The 22,973-nt window shown below is 41.2% G+C and overlaps 1 protein-coding gene and 1 long non-coding RNA gene across 6 annotated transcripts in view; one reads left to right on the top strand and one right to left on the bottom strand.

Moving 5' to 3' along the window:
* The window catches only part of CACNA2D1 (calcium voltage-gated channel auxiliary subunit alpha2delta 1), a 373,123-nt gene extending 363,447 nt beyond the window's left edge, over positions 1-9,676 (top strand). For all 4 annotated transcript variants that reach the window (XM_083574976.1, XM_083574975.1, XM_083574977.1 and 1 more), the window contains 2 exons: positions 2,796-6,706; positions 6,892-9,676. In XM_083574976.1, coding sequence (XP_083431102.1) covers positions 2,796-2,912 — 117 coding nt within the window. In that variant the 3' untranslated portion in view covers positions 2,913-6,706; positions 6,892-9,676. The remainder of the gene's footprint in view (positions 1-2,795; positions 6,707-6,891) is intronic.
* The window catches only part of LOC310744269, a 50,431-nt gene continuing 34,026 nt past the window's right edge, over positions 6,569-22,973 (bottom strand). For both annotated transcript variants that reach the window (XR_014539476.1, XR_014539477.1), the window contains exon 2: positions 6,569-6,646. This is a non-coding gene — a long non-coding RNA (uncharacterized lncRNA). The remainder of the gene's footprint in view (positions 6,647-22,973) is intronic.

Below are 22,973 nucleotides of genomic sequence, written 5' to 3' on the forward strand. Positions count from 1 at the left end.
TCCATACATTTAGATAACAGGCTCCTATAAAATTTCATATTCATCACCAAATGTTCAAACTCAGTTAACAGCTTGGTAGTATAATCTTAGTAAATAAATTTCTGTGTTTAAGGTACTAAAGGAGGAGGAGGTTTTTTTAATCAGTTGAGGAAAGACCAATTGGTCTTTGTTTAGTTTCGTGAAAGAAGCTCTGCTACAGCATGACACAACACAGACACAAAGAGTGGGAGAGGGAGCCAAACTAAACAACCCTAAAAGTTCAGTATATCATCTGATCTTATTCCAGATAGGGTTGTGTGCCAAATAGAATGCAACATTTTCCTGATGGCTTTATTAACTGGTACCTGCATTATTGTGGGACGTGGGTGGCGCTGTGGTCTAAATCACTGAGCCTCTGGGCCTGCCAATCGGAAGGTCGGCGGTTCGAATCCCCTTGAGCTCCCAGTGCTCGGTCCCTGCTCCTGCCAACCTAGCAGCTCGAAAGCACGTCAAAGTGCAAGTAGATAAATAGGTACTGCTCCGGTGGGAAGGTAAAGGGCGTTTCCGTGCGCTGCTCTGGTTCGCCAGAAGCGGCTTAGTCATGCTGGCCACATGACTTGGAAAAACTGTCTGTGGAGAAATGTCAGCTCCCTCGGCCAGTAAAGCGAGATGAGCGTGGCAACCCCAGAGTCGTCCGCGACTGGACTTAATTGTCAGGGGTCTTTTACATTACCTGCATTATTGAAATAAAGTAAATACCCAAGTATTTGGATTTGTAAAGTGGGGGGGGGGGAAGCAAACATATGGGTGTTGTCCCAGTGGCTTAAATGGCAGCTCCAATCTTCCGGTGTTAAAGGCAGAACCCAAAGACTTGAGACTCAGGTCCAGTGTCAAATACTTCATCTCCATCACTCAGCTGCTCTGAAACCCTGGCCCAACCAAGGTTGGAATTCCAGGCTTGGAATGGCCAAAAGCAGAACTATTGGCATTCTGGAAAGTGGCCTGGATCCAAAGGATCCTAAGCTGTCCTGGTCTCCTGAGGGGAAATGTAGACGTGCTTCTGAAGATAAAATATCCAGGGCTCCTGGAATATGGTCTAGTTTTAGTAAAAGGGTTGCCAACCTTTCTGGGCCAGTGGGTACATTTGGAATTCTGAGAAAGTGCTGTGGCTGCCAGGCAAAAGGTGACTGCTGTGGGGGTGGGGCATGGCATGACACAAAATGGCTGTTAACTTCTAAAAGAGGAGAAAGTGAAAGGACCACAAAATGGAGCAGGCACCCCCCTCCATCCGTGGGGAGAACAGACGTACATCAACCGCCACCAAAAGCAGAGAGAGAGAGAGAGACTTACAAACTAGGAAAAGTAAACAATCTTTTAAATCAACTAACCTATCCAATGATAATTAACAGGTCTATCATGACCTCTGCATTCATTATAAGCTATTACAATTTTGGACAATTCTGCCCAATTATCTTGTAATTTTGTCTGTGTTCTGTAAAAAAAAGGGAGGGGGAGAAAAAGATACAATATGTTGGTTTTTATTAACCTAAGCATTTCCCATTCTGTAAAGAGCCAACCACAATTCTTTCTGCAACCAAACGATTGCTGCTAATAATTTAACTAACCTATAAAACAGCACTCCCAAGTTCAATTTATGCCTTTTAGGTAGACTTAGACAAATATATTTGAGTCCCATTGGATGACTGGGAAAAGAAGCTGTTTTTCTTGGTACCATTACTGGTTGGTTTGAGTTGGACCAGTGCAGGCTAGGGAAGCCCAATGGCAGGTTCAGATGAATCAATCAAAACCTTTGAGGCTTGTGCAAGTTGTCAACTAAATTGAATAAAACCAGAAAGCTCTGAAAAGGGAGTTGTGCACCCAGTTATTGAGTCCTTTTCATTATCATGTGACCAGGGACACGATAAATCCCAATATGATGTGAGGTTAGGGAGCGCCCTTAACTCAACATTAAAGCACTTACTTGGAAGACATTGCGTCCCAGGTTTAATCCTTGACATTGCCTGTTGAAAAGGATGGGAGGAGCATCTACCTGAATGGCAAAGAGTCACCACCAGCAAGAGTAGACAACACTGGAACAAATGGGCCAGTGGTCTGATGGTGTAAGCCAGAGTCATATGATGTAATTGCTTCCAAACCGGCTATGACTGAATTAAATATGTGTTTACAAACTGACAAATGGCAACAGTAACAACTAAACTGCACTTGTTATTTTTAAGAACACAAGTTATTTATTTATTAATTGAATGTACATGCATACTGTACATGTGGTAAGCTACAAGAATGACCCTGTGAAAGTGTTTTGCTGTGGTAAGGTGTGTAATGTGATTGTGTTCTATTAACATTTCCATGCAGATTAAAATATGTATGTGTTGACTTCTGTCAGTTGTAAGTTGCGGGAGGGGGGGAGTGTGACAAAAATCACTCTTCAAAGTAAGTCAAAGACCCTTTTCATATAACTGCAAGTTGAATGGTGACAAACAGCTGAGTTTTGGCACTTTGAATGGTGGCAAAACTGAGTTTAGGCAGTCACCACCAGTACCAGGGACTGGGCCCATGTGTCAGAGCACTTCGGCACACATGTTAATCATCTGACTTTACCCTTCCTAGGGTAAAGAGCTGCTCATTTTGGATACAAATACTTTAGTGAACCTGTTAAAAGTTTGATCCCCATGTGGGTCACCTCTGTGAGGATGAAACACACGAGTCATCATATGGTGAGAGAGCTATTGGAACTGGCTAGTAATTTCAGCTAATACTGACAAATCTCTTTATTTCTTTTTCTTTTTTGCCTACAGGAGGATGCATCAGACTGTGGTGGGGTCTCTGGATTGAGCCCATCACTATGGTCTATGGTAGGAATTCAGCTTATCCTGCTCTGGCTGTTATCTGGCAGCAGACACTGCCAGTTATGACCCTGTTAAAACCAAAACCTGCGTAATAAATCAAGATCCTGCCAAAATGTTAGCCCACCATTTCATTTGGAAAAGGAGGGTCCGTCTGCTCAGACCGCAGATCAATGGCAACGCCCATTACTTGATATATTCTTTGGGAAAGACTCTGAAGGCACCCATCGTGACTGCATGTTGGCGTGTCAGATCTGTAAACGTGTGTGAATGCTGCATCATCTAGGCCATTGGAACTGAATTCTCTATGTGCTTTATTGAAGAATTGCGGTTTCTGTGCTTTTGAAGACTTTTCTGTAAAAAGGGCTCCCCTTTAAAAGGTGATGACATGGTTTCGGTTAATTTGACCTGAGTTTTCAATTGGTTGCACTCTTTTTTCTTTAACATGAATGCTTTGTAAGGGGGAGAAGGAAACCCGGCCATTTCCTTAGCACTCTTATTTAGTGTACTGATGTTTTAATGTAAGCTTTCAATATCACTTGTGTCCAGAATGCAAAATAGACTTTGATCCAGAGTTGTTTCAGACTTGCTAGACCTCTACAGAGATTCAACATGACTTAAAATGCCTTATGACAAATGATTCCCCCCAGCCAAAATTAGTTTAAAAGGGTGGCCAGGTTGAGTAGGTTCATGAAATGAATACAATTTTTTAAAAGGCAAAAATGAAACAACATAATGTCTAAGTAGAAGGGTTATTGAGAATGTCATCCTTCGGCAGAAAATGTGGTTTTCATCCCAAATTTGGTGTCCATTTCCTCATTGCACAGTTGCTGATGTCCACATCAAGGTTCCTGTTCTCAGAACAATGACTTACTGCTAGCCAAGTCCTCCAAAATGTTCAGACACAAAGTTTGTGAATAAAAATGTCTTCTTCGTGAATATTGAACGTTGGTTTCCAAGGGTATTTTGCATGATGTTGAAGCTGCTACTTTTGCTGTTTGTTTCAGTTTGGTTTTTTTCCTTTATTCTTTTGATGGTAGACTATAGGTTTTGGGATTTATTTATTTTTTGTTTTTTTGAAAAGGTAACTGAGTGATTCTTTTGTTGTGTGAGAAACCAAATATTGCAATGTGATGCAATTTGATCTTAAGTTATATATTGTTAAACAGATATCTGAATATACTGTGCAATGTAAAAGTGGAAAGGGGGTATGGTACGTTTATCTGTCTGCACAAATAAGGAAAAGATGGGTTTTATGCAGGTGAAAACACCTAAAATTCTATCTACAGGTGTTTTAAATAAATGAAATCAAATTACAGGCATTTAGTTTTGAAGAGCGTGTATGCTCAGATTTGTATCTGGTAGATTCTTGTTTGTTTCCATTGCAGTTAATATCTACCTATTAGTACCTATAAAGCATTCACCTTTTTATTATTTTACAGTTAAAATGTGCTGAATTCAACTAAAACTGTGCTGAATTTTACTAAAACAGTAGCAAAACCTGAACAAATGGGGAGCCTTGAATCTGTATGTATGTTCAATGATACTTGATTGTCAGTAATAAAAAATACTGTTTTTATACAAACCTGGTGATGAATCGGATAGGTGAAGGAAAATAACAGTAAAGAATATTCTAGATGCAGGATGAAATATGTTCTCACCCTCATATATTTCAGAACTAACCAGTATTGCAAGACAGCTAAACCAATGAATGTTTAACTTTACTGATATTGTAGAAATCTGCGAACAGCTGCAGTGTACTATTTACTTTGTATAAGAAACCCCACTTTTTTATTTTAAAAAATGTAATATAATAGTGCTGTTATATGACTCTCATCTAATGTTGAGTCCAAACTTTTATGAAAATTATTGGGAATGCATTCATATGCAAAGACAGTTTTTTTTAAACAACAACACCCAATTCATATTTATATATGGATTTAAAGTTTCTGGTTTTAGTCTTGTCCAACATTGAATTATTTTCTTCTTAAGTACCCTTGCTTCTAGCTTTACTATGAAAATCAGAGATTATAGAAGAGCAACATCATGAGCACAGTTCTTTAACAGCTTGTGTAAAGTCATGCGGTTGTAAATAAAAGAACAGTTTCAATGGATTTGTAGGAAGCAGTTGTGTAATCCCAAGGGAACATGAAAATGGTGGAAAGGAAATAACTCAGGAGAGTCTCATTCTGCTGCACTTTTGTTGCCTTTACCCAATTATCATCAGAGCCAGAATGATTAGCTTATCTCAACTAATGTTCTCTTTATGAAGAAGATACTCACGAGGCAGGAAAGTTTGTTTGGCAAGTATTCATTTGCATCTTAGTTTCAAACAAACAAACAAACAAACAAACACACACCCCAGGTGGCAGTTAAGTATTGTGTTTTTATTATTATTTTTCTGAAATGTATTAGGAGTAAAATTGCAACGTTGTTGGTTAGACTAGTGGGAAGAGCTGCATCTTATGAATTCCTCTACTGGATCAGGCCATTTGTCCACCTGCTTCAGCATTCTGCCTAACAATGGCTGGGCACGGGTGTTTAAAAGAACTTGGCCAGAGCATGAGGGATACAACAATCCCTCTTCTTAATTCCCAAGATTTTAGTAGTGAAAATCATCTCAGCCCAGCATCGGAAAGTCCCCTAAAAGGGCTCACAAAGAAATCCCCTATTTAGGTACAATATCTTAGGGTGCTGAGACAATTGGCTGGGATAACATCAGCATGAAGACGCTCATGAATTTAAAAATGGTGCAGAACGAGCCACCAACTGGCCAGCAGACAGCTGTCAAAAAAAGGCAAAAGAGAGTGTGGTCTTAAAAAGAGAGAGAGGATTTAGTGCATTTTCATAACATCCCATAAGCACTATGTTGACACAAACAAGGGTTCGCATATGAACATTAGATGCAGCCCTAGTGAATATGGAGGGCCATTTATCAAGTGATAAGTTATAGCATGACAGTAAGCACTGGTAAGACAATTGGTAGATGTAATTGTGTTAAGTATAGAGAAGAATTTTAGCAAAGGTTGTGTTTACACTGGCAGTTTATTCTGGCATTGCTATTCAGTGTTCACTCACTTTTTATGGTAGATCCAGATGTTCACTACCAGCCCCTTGCATTCAGTATTTCTGTATTATTCTCCCACCTTTTTTCAGTCCTGCTTTAGGGCAAACATTTCGATTACTTCAAGCATATGTGCAACGTCAGCTGCCAGTGTGGACCAACAAAACACTACGGAGGTTTTTCAGGGCTACTGTGACATTCTGCTGGTGCTGCCTCTAACTGTTTCCTGTTCAGTAAAACGAGGACATTCATTGTTCCTTAATTAATCACCTCTTGTTCCCTGCAAGGGGGACAGATTAATCAGTGGCTTTCTCTCATTATTCTTATCTTTTTAAATTACACAATAAAGAAGAAAACAAATGAAAGAAACTACTTGTAAACTTTCTGAACTAATTGAAGAGAAATGCATCAGTAATACCATCATTAATGCCACAGCTGCACTGAACAGGAATCAAGTAGAGGCAGAAGCTTCTAACTAATGCTGCAGGCAACTTCTGCTGAGAGGGATCTTAGTCATGGAAATGGGTCTTGGAGGATAATCTAGTGATGGCATTTCTAGCAGAAAAGGAAGGTTTCAGTGACTGTGGAAGCAACCAACAATTTTTAACTGATCAGAAACCTGTTGGAAATTCTCTTTACTGTTTGTTAAGATGATCCAGGCAACTGGCTTGCTTGCACAGTGCTTAAATGTAATTTGCTTCATACTCGGTGGAGAATAGGAGAATCCTGACAAACATATCTGAGAAATTAGAATAGAAGAACTGATAGTTACACAAACAGGAGCAAGCACTTTCTTACTGTCAAACACATTCATATGTGTACACAGTCCAGGAAAGAGCTAGTTCTTGATTTGTATTAAAACAATGTTTAAAAGAATGTCCACTATGTCTTAGAGCAGGGGTCAGCAAACTTTTTCAGCAGGGGGCTGGTCCACTGTCCCTCAGACCTTTGGGGGGGGTCTGGACTATATTTTGGAAAAAATAGTGATTAATGAATTCTTGTACCCCAGAAATAACCCAGAGATGCATTTTAAATAAAAGGACACATTCTACTCATGTAAAACAAGCTGATTCCCAGACCATCCACGGGCCGGACTGAGAAGGCGACTGGGCCGGATGTGGCCCCCGGGCCTTAGTTTGCCTACCCATGTCTTAGACTTAGAGGCCCATCAATGACCTTCTGTTAGTGAAGCCCCCCTAGCCTATCAAAGCTTTTCTCCCTAGCAGTCTTGTGTGGCTCTCATGTGACAACACAGCCAAGGGCCAGTCAGCCCAGCTGGAAATGTGGCAGCAGCTCACGTGAACACGTGAAAAGAAGCAAAGCTTTCACTTTGGCCCTACGTATTATTCATAACGTTCAGTTACTGGATTTTGTCTGGTGGTTTGCAGAAAACTTTTGCTTTTTTGCTGATAGTATGCAAATAGTATCCAGTTGTTTAATGTTTAAACAATGCAGTGTGTGTGTGTGTGTGTGTGTGTGTGTGTGTGTGTGTGTGTCACACATACACATTAAGGGGGGAACTTACCATGACATTGTAAATGTCTCTCACAGTATGAATAGTGGAAGGACAGGTCTTAGAAATAATTTATGTGCTAAAAGGGAGAAACTTGCAAATCGTCCTTGCAGCCTCTCCTCCGAGACTTGGCTATTGCACACTGGTCCTGCTCTGGGGCTTCTCATAGGCATCTGTTTGGCCACTGTGAGACTAGGATGCTGGACTAGATGGGCCTGATCCAGCCAGCTCTTCTTATGTTCTTAACAATCCCTTTTCATAGTAATTGGCTTGGGAAGCACAGGTTATAAAAATATATATTGTAAAAGCGAAAAATGAAAAAGTTTATATATGTTTGAAAATGTTTAGCTGCACCAAGGGATATGAAGAAGCTCTTTGAACTGTTTTCATTTCTGCAGTAACCATGAAGCCCCGCTGCATTAACCAACAACAAATGAGTCCAGGCATTCTAGTTTTGCCCTTTTTTATAAAAGGAAAAGCGAGAACAGCTCGCAGATTGAATGGTTTAGCTGCTATCCCCCTGTACCCCCATTAGAACAACCAGCATTACTGCCAAAACACTGAGTGTGGTCCATATTTGTACCAGGTTTTCAACATGACATATACTTCACGGGTTTGACTGAGGAATATTTTTTTTTTTTAGGTCTTGTACCTTTAAAGAATTTAGTATGATCTCTTTATGTGTTTCTAATGCGTGAGGCTTTATTGCTTAAACTTGACAAGGAAAACAGTGTTGCTGCCATTTGTAAGTTTTCGTATACTATTCCTTTTACTGACTTTAAGCACTGGCCTTACTGCATTCAAATAGGCAGTATCCCGTTTTTAAGTGACCTTTGCAACCCAAGTGTTACTTGCTGTTTTAAACTTTGCAGTATCTTTGAAAGGACATGGAGATCTCTCATTCCAGTCTGCATTGAAGCTTAGAAAAAGTAGGCTCAGCTTGAATGTTTCCAGAAGTCTTCTGCTTTTACATGTTACTTATACTTTAAAGGGATGTGGAGATGCACTGCTGGCCCCACCCCAACATTGTGAGCATGATTAGCCGCACGCCTGACATCCCTGTGTCTGCAGTAGGGAAACCTATATATGTAGCTCTCTGCACTCGAACTCTGATTGTGCAGAGGTCTACTTGCACCAGATTCCCCACTGCAGTTGTCCACACTCAACCTGTGGGTCAGGCTAGTCAATGTGCACTAGGTCTGAGGCAGTGCCTGCATCTGGGTCCTGGACCCCTTAGATGGGCTGAGCCCACCTTTCACATAAATCACACGTGAACGCATCTGTTTTGGTGTTATTGCTGCTTCTCTGTGCTCAGCTCCCATGTTGTGTCATTACTTCCCACACTGGTGGGATTGCAAAACTGGTGTTTGGCAGTACCATCGAAATCCAGGCAATTCATCTGATCTGGAACTTCAGACATTATTAGTGGTGCAATGTGGAAGGTGACCACAGAGTGGTGACAAACATGTAGGAAAGGGAATGTTTTAACTGAGCCATCTTACAATGTCCAACCAAACTAGCACATCCAAAGAGTGATAACACCATTGCTCAGAGTCCTCTGTTGTATTTGAAATATCTCCACACACACACATGAGGCAACTGAATCACATGCTTAATATAAAGTTTACTGTGATCTCCAGACCTGTAACACTGGCCAAGGTTCTGGGTTGCTAGTTTGTTTTGTTTTCTTTCATACCACAATGTTAATATTGTTAATATCAGCTGTAGACTATTGTAAAAAAAAAAAAACAACAACGTTCAAAAAGTGTCCAGAGTTTCAGAAGTTGGCTGCTGCCTGCTATCAGCAATTTGGTTATCTATCACTCTATGTGTTCTATAACACAGAAGTCACATCTTGGAAAAGTATTTATTTTGCTGAAAATAAAGTGCTGCCATCTCACTAAAATGCTAACTGGATTTGCAATTCAGATCTAACAAAGCTATCCAATTGTCTTAAGCTTTATGGGATATCATGCTTAGGGAGCTATTTTTATTGAAATGTTAAATATACAGTCTAGCAAAAAAAAAGATGGAGGGAAATGCTCTGAAGTGGACAGATAGAACTTTTCTCCCTTTTATTGTGTTCTCTTGACACTTTTGTGAATTTGAGAAGCCTGGAATAAGGAACAAATGCAAAACATTTTGTAAAAATTTGTACAATACTGTTATAAAAAATTTATAATCCTGAAAATTGTTGTGTTAATTATTGTGGAATAAACAGTATATTCAGAATAAAAGTTTATCATTTGAAATCAAGTACTCTTCTTGTGTTACTTTTTTAAAAATGGGTCCAGTCAGCAGAGATAATGAATGGCCATTATCATTTTTATGAATAATTTCTACTCAGAATTCCTACACATTAAAATTGAAGTATCATATACACAAAGAGCACACAAAAATCTGACAAAAGCTGAGCAGGTTGAAAGTGTTCCCAAACATTTTTAGCCGTGGTGTCGGTGTGGGTGCCCTTCCTTTGGATCCATCTCCTTATGCCCCCAGCACCTATCAGGAAGTGGCCCTCAGGTAATGATTCCCCCCTCGGGGCCCAGTGGAGCCTCTGCTGTCCTGCAACAACCAAAAGGGATGAGTGGGCTTGTTCTCTTATAATGGCAATCGTGTCTACCTGATAGGTGCCAGAACTGAAAGTTGTGATTGGTCATATCTACAGTGCAATCAGAAGTACCTTACAGAGAAGATTGGACTGAGTCTATGGCAGTGAAGCAAAAGAAATATTGCAGGAGACTTAATCAGATTCCAAACCATGGGAATCCTGGAATTATATGGCCATTTTGTGGCGGGGGGGGGGGGGTAGAGAATATACTGAAATTGAACTTATTCCATTGGGAATCAAGAAGAGGCTTCAGGATGCAGTCAGGCTTGGCTGCCCATGTGCTGATAATATACAGCTACTGAGTCCTATACTCTTCACTTTCTTTTCTGCCTGATCAGACGTCTTAAAAAATGTTTTTGTTAATTTTTGGAAAGGAAACAAGATCAGACATTAAAGCGTGAGAGAGGCACAAAACTGAAGCTGACCTCATGTATTGAAGCAGGTTTAGAGATTTATTTTTAATGTAAGAAAGAGCTGTCAAAACATGTGCTGGGAACTGCTGCTGACCTAACCTCCTGGCAGCTGCGTCTCTGCAAGCACACCAGAAGAGCCCGTCCGGCACTCTTCCTCGTGCATTTGCCAACCTTCCTGCCCCTTGCCCCTCCTCTTCCTGGTAAGCAACAGCAGCGTTGGAGCTGTCAGGAGGTCAGGGGAGCCCACCGCTGCCACTACGCTGCCTCCTTCTGAGAGCTGTTCTCTGGTCTCTGTTCTCTGGCTCCAGCTCTGTGTCTTCTGCTTTCCCCAAGTTGAGTGAGGTGGGAAGCCTGTTCTCCCCTTTAGGTTTCCCCCTGCACAATCTAGATCCCTGCATGAGCAGAATTCTTAACTTCTGAAGAGGGAAGCCTTCTCTATGCAGAGTCTCCCCCCCATCTGCCCCTCTCATAAAACTGCAATCATGTGAGGCTTAAAACCTGATTGGAGCTGCAGAGAAAGAATGAACAAGAACTATGATCTTATTAGACCCAATTATTGCATGCCAGATGAGCACAGCCCCCAACTTTTGCCTCTAAGCTTAATGCCACCTACCATAGCAGCCAACTCCTAGAGACCGAGGGATCTTCGCCCTCCCCCTAAAATATTTGAGGGGGCGGGGAGGCCCCTAGTTGATGCACATTGCCATTAAAATATTGTGTGTGCACCACATCATGTGATCAATTATGCGGGGGGGGATTTACCTGGGCCCCTCCAATATTTTATTCAAGTTGGCACCGCTGCTGCCCACTAAGGACCCAATCAACATTTTGTTTGGTTGTCTGCCTGGAACTTCAAAAGGAGGAAGAGAGGTGGTGTCCAGGCACCTGAGAGGCTGCAATACCTGGCTGGTGTGCTGCGACTGGTCAAGTGGGTCACAGTCGCCTCACCAGGGTTCAGCAGCTCCTGTGTGCTTTTATGCTTCGTTTTAGGACTCCTTAGCAAAATCTGTCTGCCTCCAGAAGAATCCCGTTTTAAAGATTTCATTGTATTGCCTATAGATAAAAAGTTGCCCATTGTGTCACTTTTCTAATCTTTATTTTCAAAAATGGTTTCAAATGTCTCTGGCTCTCCCCTCTGTGGAATTATCTTGGGAGTAGGAAAGGTGGAACAACGGAGTAGCCCAAGATAGGTATCTTTATTGTTTCCAGAAGACGCTGACTCATGCAAATTGATATCTTATTCCTATAACTTTTGTTAAAACCTTAAAAAAAAAAAAAACCATTTTAGTGCATTACCAAACTGTAAAACTATGCTTCCCTGGAGTAACTGGCTTTTATGATGGCTTTCAAAATTCCTCCACCTTCAGCTGAAAATAAAAACCCACCTGATGTCTATAGCTCCACTATAGGGTTGAAATGATTTCATTTTACAACAGATTCTCTGCAGCAAACACACACTCTATCTCCAGTGCGAGTTGCTAGCACGGAGTTCTTGATGTCTTGCAAGCCTCTACTGCTGTCTGCAGGGATACTTCCTGGCTTCCCACAGCACATCCCCTTCCCAATCAAGGCCCAGGCACGTTCCATTCAATTTTCATTGACAGTATTATTCATTGTTTGCCAAAGCAAAGTCCTAGAAGTGAAATGCATGATCAAAGCCACAACCAACGATTCTGGAAATCAGTGACTTTAGAGCATCTGGTTATAACTTTGGGAAGTAATGTAATCTGTAGTGATGTAGGCAGATGTCTACTGAAGGCACAGGGTGGGCTAACTTCTTTTTAAGCTTCAAAAGGTTATTTCCGAGACAACTAAACTTCATGAACCAAACCCTTACAGATTCCCAAGGTTACATATATTCAGCCTAGGCCTGTATGGAATTGAGCAAAACATATGCTGAAGAAAAGGAAAGAAAAGAAATCTTAGTCATCTGAATGTTTCTCAAGTGACTTCAGTAGTGTTTTGTCTTGTGGTCTAAGATACAAGATTAATGCTTTTGAGGTCATTCATCTTGGGCTATCATATTGTTGGTACCAACCAAAAGAAAATGTATTAATTTAAAACATAGAAGATCCTGAAATGTCCCTTTATGTTCCTAATCAACTTTTTATTTTGTTCTGTGTATACCGCAATGTTCTTTTGTTGCTATGGCCAGTAGCTGACACAAATAAAGTTTCATTCATTCATTCATTCATTCATTTCTAAAAAGCATCTGTAATATATAAAATAAGACACACTGTTCTTATCAAGTTTTCTGATGCTTGGCCTTGTTATAGCCTGGGCATACCAAAAATGAGCTTTATCTATGTTTTGACAAAAGGGAGTATAGATTGAATAGCCTTCAGTTGCAGTGTATACTAACTTACACTAGGTGTTATGCTGCTTGTTTAGTTGCCCCTGAAAAACCTCTTCTGCATCTATGTAGCTCACTACATGGTTTGGCCTTATTGCATGGGAAATCTTCATGCTAAGCATGTCGTCATCAGCCCAGATCCGAGGGCCTTCTGGCGGTTCCCTCACTGTGAGAAGCAAAGCTACAGGGAACCAGGCAGAGGGCCTTCTCGGTAGTGGCCCCCATTCTGTGGAATACCCTCCCATCAGATGTCAAAGAGATAAACAACTACCTGACATTTAGAAGACATCTGAAGGCTTTAATGTGGGAAGGTTTTAATGTGTGACATTTTAATGTATTTTTAATCTTTGTTGGAAGCCACCCAGAGTGGCTGGGGAAACCCAGCCAGATGGACGGGATAAATTATTAATAATAATAATAATAATAATAATAATAATAATAATAAATATAGTGCCTTAGTGTACAGCACCCACAAGTATGATTCCTGGCTTTGTGTACATATACTATTCCAACCCATACAGCTTCTAAGGGGCAGGTGAAGATTTTACAGCCAAAAGATGGGCTAGAAATATACAAATGAATAACAGCTTGACCATCTGTAATTCACACATTTGCCCAAGCTGCCCCTTTTCGGCAGCACAAATACATGACATGACACAAATGACATGTAACACAAAGGCCCACACCTAACCAAGTATAGCAAAGTTAAGAAACCTTTGTCTAGTTTCATCTTGCTTCACCTTTGTTCGTGCTCACAATGAAACGCTTTCAGGATGCTTCAAAGAACAGACACACAGTAATATGCTTATCACTTCATTCAAGGTAGAATTTATTTTGCTGACATTATCATTCATTTGGTATGTTTTTCAATGCCACCACTGGACTGGTGGGTGGGAAGAGACAGAGACAGGTAGGTGGTCCTAATTGTATGGAGCAATCTTTTAATCTATAATAAAAAACACATGCAAGTTTCTTTCTCACAATTAAAGAAAAGAAAAAGATGAGAGTCAAAGGAACCCCTGTTTGCATTATCCAGTATATAGCAAAACCAGAAATTAAACTGCTGTTTGAAAGATTAAGACATTGCAAGTCTGATATGGCAATTCTAGTCTAATGAGTCCTGGAGGAAAGCATGTGAATTAAATAGATATTGAAATACAGGATGAAAGCTGAAACCATTTCACAAAAGAACCCATTTACTTATTTCACTTCCCATTAATATTATAGAAAAGAAAAACAGTTGACCCAGTTCCCATTCCTGCCTAAGTCAAGTCACCAATTCATAATGACCGAGAATCAGGAGAGTCATACATTTTGAGCTGAAGGGAATTGGAGATGTTGGCTTAGGATCAGCAATGAAAGCTAAAAAATAAAAATAAATGACTAAAGCATGAAATAAAAAATAGCATACAGTATGCAAACTTCTGGCAGCTGCACTATGCATTCAACTGTGAATATACTCTGCTCAGATGGACTCATTCAGAGAAATACAACAGGCTTCTTACCATTATTCTAGTCACATTAAAATGTTCTTGAAGAATGTTTACCTGCGGGTAGTAAGTCAATTAACATCTTTTTGGTTTATGTTTGACTCTCAGCATAATCCTGAGATAATCCTGGGGAGGGGGCTTTGCAGCAGAGATGTTGACGTAAGCCCTTCCCATGACAGCATGGCCACACTTGTGGGGAAGGGCAACTCTAGTGTGCGAAGGAGCTGCATTAAGACCCCAAGGAAAGACAAAGAAGAAGACCTAGACTAGGTTGCTTTATTAAAACAACTTCAAAATCTGTCAGGAGTGATCCAGCAGTAAATCACACAGTCAAAGTTGGAGTTAACTCTTTTTAGCAAAAACACAATCTGCCAGTCTTGGTGAAGTGTCAGGCCTATTGAGCACAGCAACTCATCCCTGGTAGGTCTTGCCCCCAGGAAGCAGTTGCTAAGACTGAAGGCCCTGCCTCCCCACAGATGCTCCCCTCCTCTCCAGGGTTTTCCCCAAGCAATCAGAGTCTGTCTGCAGCCACTCTCTCCTCCACCCTTTCCATGCCTCTTCTGGTTTCTGGGAGACAAGCGGGGGAGGGGAGCTTGTCACAGCATGACTCTTCACCAGCCTGACTCATTGCTGCCTCTTGACCTCCCTCATCCCATTCAGATTCGGACTCCTCTCTGCCACAGACTCCCCTAGCTCAGTAAGCCATGTTGTCTCCTCAGCTTCTGAGACCTTCTCTTCCTAGTCTTCTCCTTCTCGTTCTGACCACTCATCCTCATCCTCCCACCGCTCCTCCCTGGCCTCTGAACCTTCTTCCCTTGGCGGTTCTCCAGCTGGTTCCTCCCACCATTCCTCTGTGTCCAACCAGTCATAGACAGCATCACACAGGTGAACAGAGAGAAAGGACTAAAAGCAGAGGTGTTTCTATGTATTTAAAAACTCAGGTTAGGGCAACAGCTCAATATGCAATTTTGCAAACAATTTTCATATGCTAATTTTGTATACAAATATAAATTTATACCAGGTGTGGCCTCCAGATGTCCCTGCATGATTCCCATTAGCCCCAGCAAGCTGGCCAATGGTCAGGGTTCATGGAGATTGTTGAAGGCTAGAGAAGCCCCATGCCCTAGTTAGACCTCTTAGCAAACTTAGATGGTGGGTAGTGCTTTGCAGCACACCTATCTTTAAACAGCAGGAAAGGGCAGGAAATCTAAGATCCAGAGCTCAGGTCTGCTGCCCACCCCAGGCCACTCACTCCCAATGGCCCTGCATACCAGAATATCAGGTCCAGTTTCTCTTGAAAATGCCTAGAGTCCTGTACCCCCTGGCATGCGTACCTTCTGTTTGGTTGTAAGAAAGTATATTGGTACCTCGGGTTACATACGCTTCAGGTTACAGACTCCGCTAACTCAGAAATAGTGCTTCAGGTTAAGAACTTTGCTTCAGGATGAGAACAGAAATTGTACTTTGGCAGTGCGGCAGCAGCAGGAGGCCCCATTAGCTAAAGTGGTGCTTCAGGTTAAGAACAGTTTCAGGTTAAGTACGGACCTCCGGAATGAATTAAGTTCTTATCCCGAGGTACCACTGTACCTTTTATTTAGAACCAGGTGTATCAGTGCCATATGCTGGAGCAGTGTGAGTTATGTTGGGTCAAAGTCTAGATAACAGAGGTGCTTGGGGAGCAGCAGCAGACAAAAGAGGTTTTCCAAAAACAGAGTTGAGAAAGTAAACAAAAGGACAATTTTATGGGTAACTCCTGAAGGGTGCTTTGAGTAGGTAAAGGTAAAGGTACCTCTGCCCGTACAGGCCAGTCTTGCCAGACTCTAGGGTTGTGTGCTCATCTCACTCTATAGGCCGGGAGCCAGCGCTGTCCGCAGACACTTCCGGGTCACGTGGGCAGCGTGACAAGCTGCATCTGGCGAGCCAGCGCAGCACACGGAACGCCGTTTACCTTCCCGCTGGTAAGCGGTCCCTATTTATCTACTTGGAGATGCATCCAAAGAATCTGCTCAATGGAATGCTTCAGCTTTCCGGAGAAAGGTAGGGGAGTTCCAGTGGGAATTGCTTTTCTGACCAAGACAAGGCTTTATAGAGACGACAGGATATTGGAGGGTAGAAAATGGGCACATTAAGGCTAGTAGCTTGCCTTGCAGTATTCTATATATTTTGCAGTTTTGAGCTTTATAATGCCTAGGTCATGACGACCTTTCTAACAATTACAATTCAAGCTATTAAAATTTAAAAATCCATGCGAGGGGGAAAGCCAGGGGCTACTTCTTCGTATGAGGACCTGCATTCTGATGAATTTGTTGCTCTCAACCCCTATGTAAGGTCAGATATCATCTTTGTCTTTGTCTTTCGGCATTAGACCTGTGGAAACACTTGCACAAAAGGAATCACTTTGTTCCTTTAACACAGTCCAGACAGGAAGAGTTGTTTGTATCAATGCACTTCCTGTGAAACCTTAACCTGTTCTCAGAAGAGGTTGTTTCTTAGAAATCTCAGTTATGAAGTCAAAGCCAGGAGATTTCCTCCTTTTTAAATAACAATCTCTGCAAATTGCCATTGGAGCTATGACACGTGTTTCCAGGGGATAGTACCGAGATAATAAGGAACAGGAACTCTATTGGCTCTATTGCCAAGATCTTGTCTTCTGTATAGCGTAACTGGTAAATTATGCCATTGATCAGACCATATTTTAAAAGTAATATATTTTTAAATTAGATGATATGCTTCTACTTAAACTTAGTAATGCTTCTGTTTCAGCTTTGTGGCCAATATTGCATCTCCATTTATACTTGTCAAGCAGTCATCTTTACTTATCTTTTTATTTCTTCTTTGTGGGTTTGGGTGCAGGAGATATAAAACTAGAATACGTGGTTTCTTCTGGAAGTCACCCAATCCAACTACAGACTTCTAAATATTGTTATTTTACAAGTTAATAATCCTCTGGTCTTAGTTTACCATTGGAGAATTTGTCAGGGAATACCACAGAAATGCCAAATGTGTATGCTTTCCATTTTACAGGAATAATTTGTAACATCCCGGATTATAATGTGGTAATCCCTCATCTCTGGGGTTCCCTAAAATACTGGCATAGAATGATTTATAGTTATTTATAACTGGAAATAGCTGTGTTGCCAAGAAAGAAAGAAAAGTGATTTTAAAAATGACAAGAAAAAGAAGATTGAGGGCAAAGATTGTGAAATAATAAAACTAACTATGCCACAGTTCCTTTCCAATACATCCAATGGTGTCTTCTGTGCTGTTTTACAGCATGCATAGCAGTCACATTACAAAAGTTAGTCAGACAGAAGAATTAACCACTCAGGTGAGCAGCATAATGCCTCAAGAAGAAACAGCACATGGAAGCTCATTTTCTGTGAAGAAGTATTGCAAAATCCGCCCTGCACCTAATAACTGAAGAACCTGCAGCAATCGTTTGCATGTCCGCATTTTAAGATATTTATTTTTCCATGCACACGCACCAGAAAGTCTTTGGTAATGTAATGCTTCATGAGCTTCCTAGCTGCTTCCAGTTAAACCTTAAATGAGGTTTACTCCTCTTTGAGTCCCATATGTCCCCAAAATCCCTTGCACATCTCTATGCATGAGATTCCTGCTGAACCCTTCACTCTTTCATACTAGAGGTTCTCTTCATCATAGGACACCCTCTGCATCAGATGTTCTATGTTTTTCTAGTCTATGGCCTACCATTAACCCCCCAAATCTTCAACATCCTCCTGCCTTTGCCTGTTTTCTCCCAGGAAAGAAGTACTGGGCAATTAGCCTTTCGCTGGATAACCCTTTCCCTGGTGTCTTCCCTTTCGTTATCACCAGTGCTTTTCTTCTAGGAAAAGGGCGTCGGAACTGCGTACCCTTCAGTACCTCCAGGGGGGAAAAGCACTGGTTATCAAACACACTTGGGATTATTTCACACTCCTGAAATTTCCCTCTGTCTTTTTAATTTATCTCTCCTCCAGCTCTGTGCTTGACTCAACAGACTTCTCCTTCCCTGCTACGCACACCTCCCTGCTACCCTAGTAGCCTGGTCCCCTCGCCCCTCCCCCATACACACGTCCAGCTTTCATTTTCGTGTTTCTTCACATATACATCTACTACTAAAAGCGCATTCTGGTTTTCTCTCTCTCAGTCCCATTTCTCTTGAATCTTCAGCCTTTCATACCTTCACACATCCGTGCATCACCTTGCACCTTCCTCTCCTCTCTCTTTTCATCCTGTTGCTTACTCTGCTGCTTTGCGCTCATTTTCTATTTCTCCGATGTCTCTCTCGTTTAATGAGCCTTGGGACCCACCACTGCTGCTCCACCCATGGTTCCTCTAACCTCTCATCACAGCATCCAAAGTGCCCCTCTGCTGGCGCCTGGGTTCTGAGCGGTGCCCCTCACCTTCCAGGCAGATCACCAACATGGGAAGGCCTGAGAGAGGCAGTGAGCTCTCTTCTCCTCACACCTTCCTGCCATGAATTCCTTCAACAGCACATCTGGCAGCATTCTTCACAATGCTATTCACATTTGGTGTCACTCAAGGGTTCATCACACAAAGGGCCTTGGTCCAGGGTTCAGCAATGTCTCCTCAAAATTTACACTGTCCTCCTTAGCAGCCAAGCCCTATGGATGCATATGTTCCTACAGTCCTAAAATGGGACTGCAGATTCTCTTCACCAAAAGCGGTATCTCAGGACTTTTCTTTCTTGGGAACTTGCAGGCTGTACTTTGACATAATGATAGATGATGGCTTTATGCTACAAGACTGAGCCTAGGCAAACTTTGGGGTTCATGTGTTCCCTTTCTCTCTTTGGTGCAGTTGCAGGGAGGAAACAAGAAACTCTGCTACCTTTATTATTATTACTAATAAAAGCAATTTAACACTATGTCCTAACACTAAATTATGGCAAATCTTAAGCATGATTTACTGAAACAAATCCAGCTTCAAACCCTGGTTTGTTTCAGTAAGTTTTTGTTTTTAAGGCTAACTACACTTCGTCCAAAAAATGCAACTATCCTTCAAAATTTAACCTTGTCCAAATTTTGCAATATAGTCCTTCAGCCAAGTTACTGTGTACAAAATGCATTTGCTAGGGTAGAGGGTGTGTAAAAATGCATATATTAGTGAAAATTATGTGCAAAAATAGTATTGTATTAAGGGGAAATTGCTTTGCGAAATTATGCATATTCGTTGAAATTCACACTAAAATGCTGATGAATGTTCACAAGAACTTCATTTTTTTAAGATGCACATAGTGATGTGGAGAGAGTTGAACTAAAAAACAGAAAAATGAGAAACTTAGAGAAACAAAATTTGACAGTCGTAGCTCCAACTAGCTAACCTGCATCCCCACTGCAATGTTGATGGACTAGAGTCCCTATCATCCCAACCCATTGGGTTGGGGCAGATGGGAGTTGCTTTAAATTTTCAGCAATTAAGTACTGAAGACCTCACTTCCCACATCAAAACTCAATGGTGACAATGACACGATGGCCATAGGAACATTTTCCACCCACATATGTTTCTCTTGTAAGTGACAATTGGGTCACTGCTTGTAAAGAACAAGCTCCAGATTTATTTGTAAACATGACTGGACACTGGAGCTTGAGTAGTAAATGTGCAATTCAGATGTTATCATTGTATTTCCCAAGTCAGGAGCCAGTTTATAATAGAAAACAGTTGATATCTGACATCTGCTCTTAGGCCATCTACACTTCTGCTGGAGTGATGTCAGTAATCTAACCATACACACACACAAAAGTTTACTGCAAATTCATTCCACTCCTTTATTTAATTGTCCTTTCAAGAAAACAAGCTAGGAAGGTCACTTTTGGTTGCGCCTACTACCCACACATGGGAAAAGTTGTTTTTTTAAAAAAAAACAACCAACAAAATTCTCTCCCACTTCTCCAGCTGTACGGCTCCTCTGAAAATTGTACTAAATGGAGATTTACTGTTGGTTTTATTTTGATGGTATTTAATGAATTTAATGGATTATGTAAACTGCCCCGAGTGCCATTTGGTATAATTAATTAATTAATTAATTACAATTTTTACACTTCCTTAATGTAAAAATAAAAATTAAATTAAAAAATCTTATGTACTACACCACTTGAGGCATATGTGTAGGCTATTATTTATTTCATAAAATTTATGCACCGCTTGACTGCTAAACAAAAACCCTCAAAGCAGTATAGAAAAATGATAAAACAGTAAATTTATCTATAAGAAATCAATGAGACTTGCTCCATTGTTAAATTTGACAGAGGTCACTGGGGCATAAATTTGCTTCTCAGTCCTCTAAATATAATGATCCAGGAGAAGTACTTACCCACTGAGGAGAAAAGGCAATCTGTACATGCACTGAACCTTGGTACTGGAAACAATTTATGGAGGCAGTTGCTGCACTTAGAACCTCAGTGTTCATGAGGGGGGGTTGCATGCTAGCACATGCTAGCACATGTGTCCAAAAGACGGGAACAGAGTTTATAATGGCATGTTGGAGATTTCCTTTGATTAGCTGTAGATTTGGGAGAGGCAAAAACCACATGATCGATCTTTGGAAGTTGTACTTCAGGGACTGTGTAAAAGCTTGTTGAAGTCACAGGATATTTTATGTTTTCAGGAAACCACCAAAGAAATAAATCCAGAGGAACTGAACTTAAGATCCTTGTCATTAGAATTTTTTCAGAGGGCCTCAGATTATTTTCTGGCTTCGATTTCATAAGGGGCAGGTCATTTGGCATGACTTATCAAAGCTATGCTCTCATGTCACCCCTTCTTCTTGCAGATGGCTGCTGCTTAGCATCTCCTCCAGCCAGGAAAGTCAGGACTAGAAACTTCCTTTCTGTAGTTGAAGCCAACAGGACTTCTCAGCCAGCTGGCATTGTCTAGGTAGTCTGTCTTTATCTGTTCCATGTTGCAGGAATCCACCACGAATTCCAGCAATCTAAGCAGGCAGAATGTAACAAAGCATGGAAGGAAAATGTTCCTCTGCACAAACACACACATACACAAAGACTTTTTTGTGCCAGGCGTAGCCATTAGAAATCACCAAAAGGTCCATACAACAGCCAACATCAATAGAACCCTTTTTACTACCTTTGTTAAGCAAAGGTACAGCATGGGCTAAAAGACTGCATCTCATTGTTATAATGTCATAATTTTTGTATTGTTTCAATGACCTCCATGGAAGGTTCTGCTGTGCTTATTCAATGATTCTGAAAATGCAAGATGCGTAAACAAAAACTAACTGTGGCAAAAAGAAGTCTTGGTAACCTTAATACATGAAAACCAATTGATTTGGGCTCCTTTTTCTTGCCTCCTGGTTTCTAAGCCCTAACAATTTTGACCATGCAACTATGGAAGCTAAGCCTATTTTCCACCCTCTTTTTAAAAAAAGAAAAAGGAAAATGAAGGTTGAGATTCTTTGGATGCTGGTGACCGCACAGAATTTCAAGGGTGGAGGAAAAGAATTGCCCAGATTTACACTAAACCATTAGTTGATTATCATCAGAATAAACCCAGATTCTTGGGTTGCCATGTTCATAAATGCCTAACACATGTTAAAAAACAATAATGAAGCAGCATGGCTATTTTATTTAACAGCCATCACTGCCATCTTCTACTAGGCAGCAAGGCGGAGTTAGACAATGTGGTGTCCTCCAAATGTTGTTGGATTACAACTCCTGTCATCCCTGACCACTGGCCGTACTGGCTGAGTCTTAGGGAGTTGGAATCCCACAACAGCTGGAGCGCCCCACGTTGGTTATCAGTGCTGCAGAGCAAGTCACTCTTGATTCTTCAGCTGAAATAGTCACTTAGCAACTGTGTATCGTGCTCAACGGCCAACTGAACATTGCCCTACATTTCTTGTTTTTGTTTTATTGCTGATGTTGCATAATATCCCATGTGAGCCTCAGAGAGGAAAGTGGCACACAATGTGTCTAAAGAAGAGGAACCATCGGGAGACAGTTTCTTAGCTACGCCTTTGAGAACTCAGCCTCGCATACTCTGTCCAAACTGAGAAGATGAACAGGAAGTGAAAGTGACCGTTAGGTCACTGCGGCCATCTGCATGGCCAAATGCATAAAATGAGATCAGTGACACGAGACTGGTTTGCTACCACTTGGGTTGCCAAGACAGAAACTTTGCTATTTATTAGATGGTTCTTCTCTTAAGTGGCTGCGGTGGTTAGTGGACTGGATTCTGCACAGAGATAATAATTTCCTTGCTAGCTATTCAGTATCTGGAGGGAAATTTTGTGTGGAGCCAATGGCTTCTGTATGTGTGTGCATCAAATTCCTGAGAAGCATTTGTATTAGTCTCTTACAAAAATCAAAACATGGAGTCTTTGGGAACATTAGAGATGCATATGTTTGTTGTGGCTTATACCACAATATGCTATAATAAATCTGTTCACCTCTAAACTACCATAAGACATGTTGTCAGAGACTGCCTCTAGGTCCCGGCTCACAAAGGACCAACGCTAGCCGGTAGAACAGAATAAAGTCTTTATTGAAGTATAGTTTCCATTTCCACATCTTAGCGTGCATCTCTACGTCTATTCCCTAGATCGGCGAAGTCCCATCTGAATCTCCGCCTCCTGTACACCAGTTCAAGACCCTAGCCTTGCTCCACCTTTTGCGTCTCTCCTTTCGCCTCTGGGTCCTACCACCCC

This window comes from Podarcis filfolensis (genome assembly GCF_964270895.1).
Source record: "Podarcis filfolensis genome assembly, chromosome: 10".
Lineage (NCBI taxonomy): Eukaryota > Metazoa > Chordata > Lepidosauria > Squamata > Lacertidae > Podarcis > Podarcis filfolensis.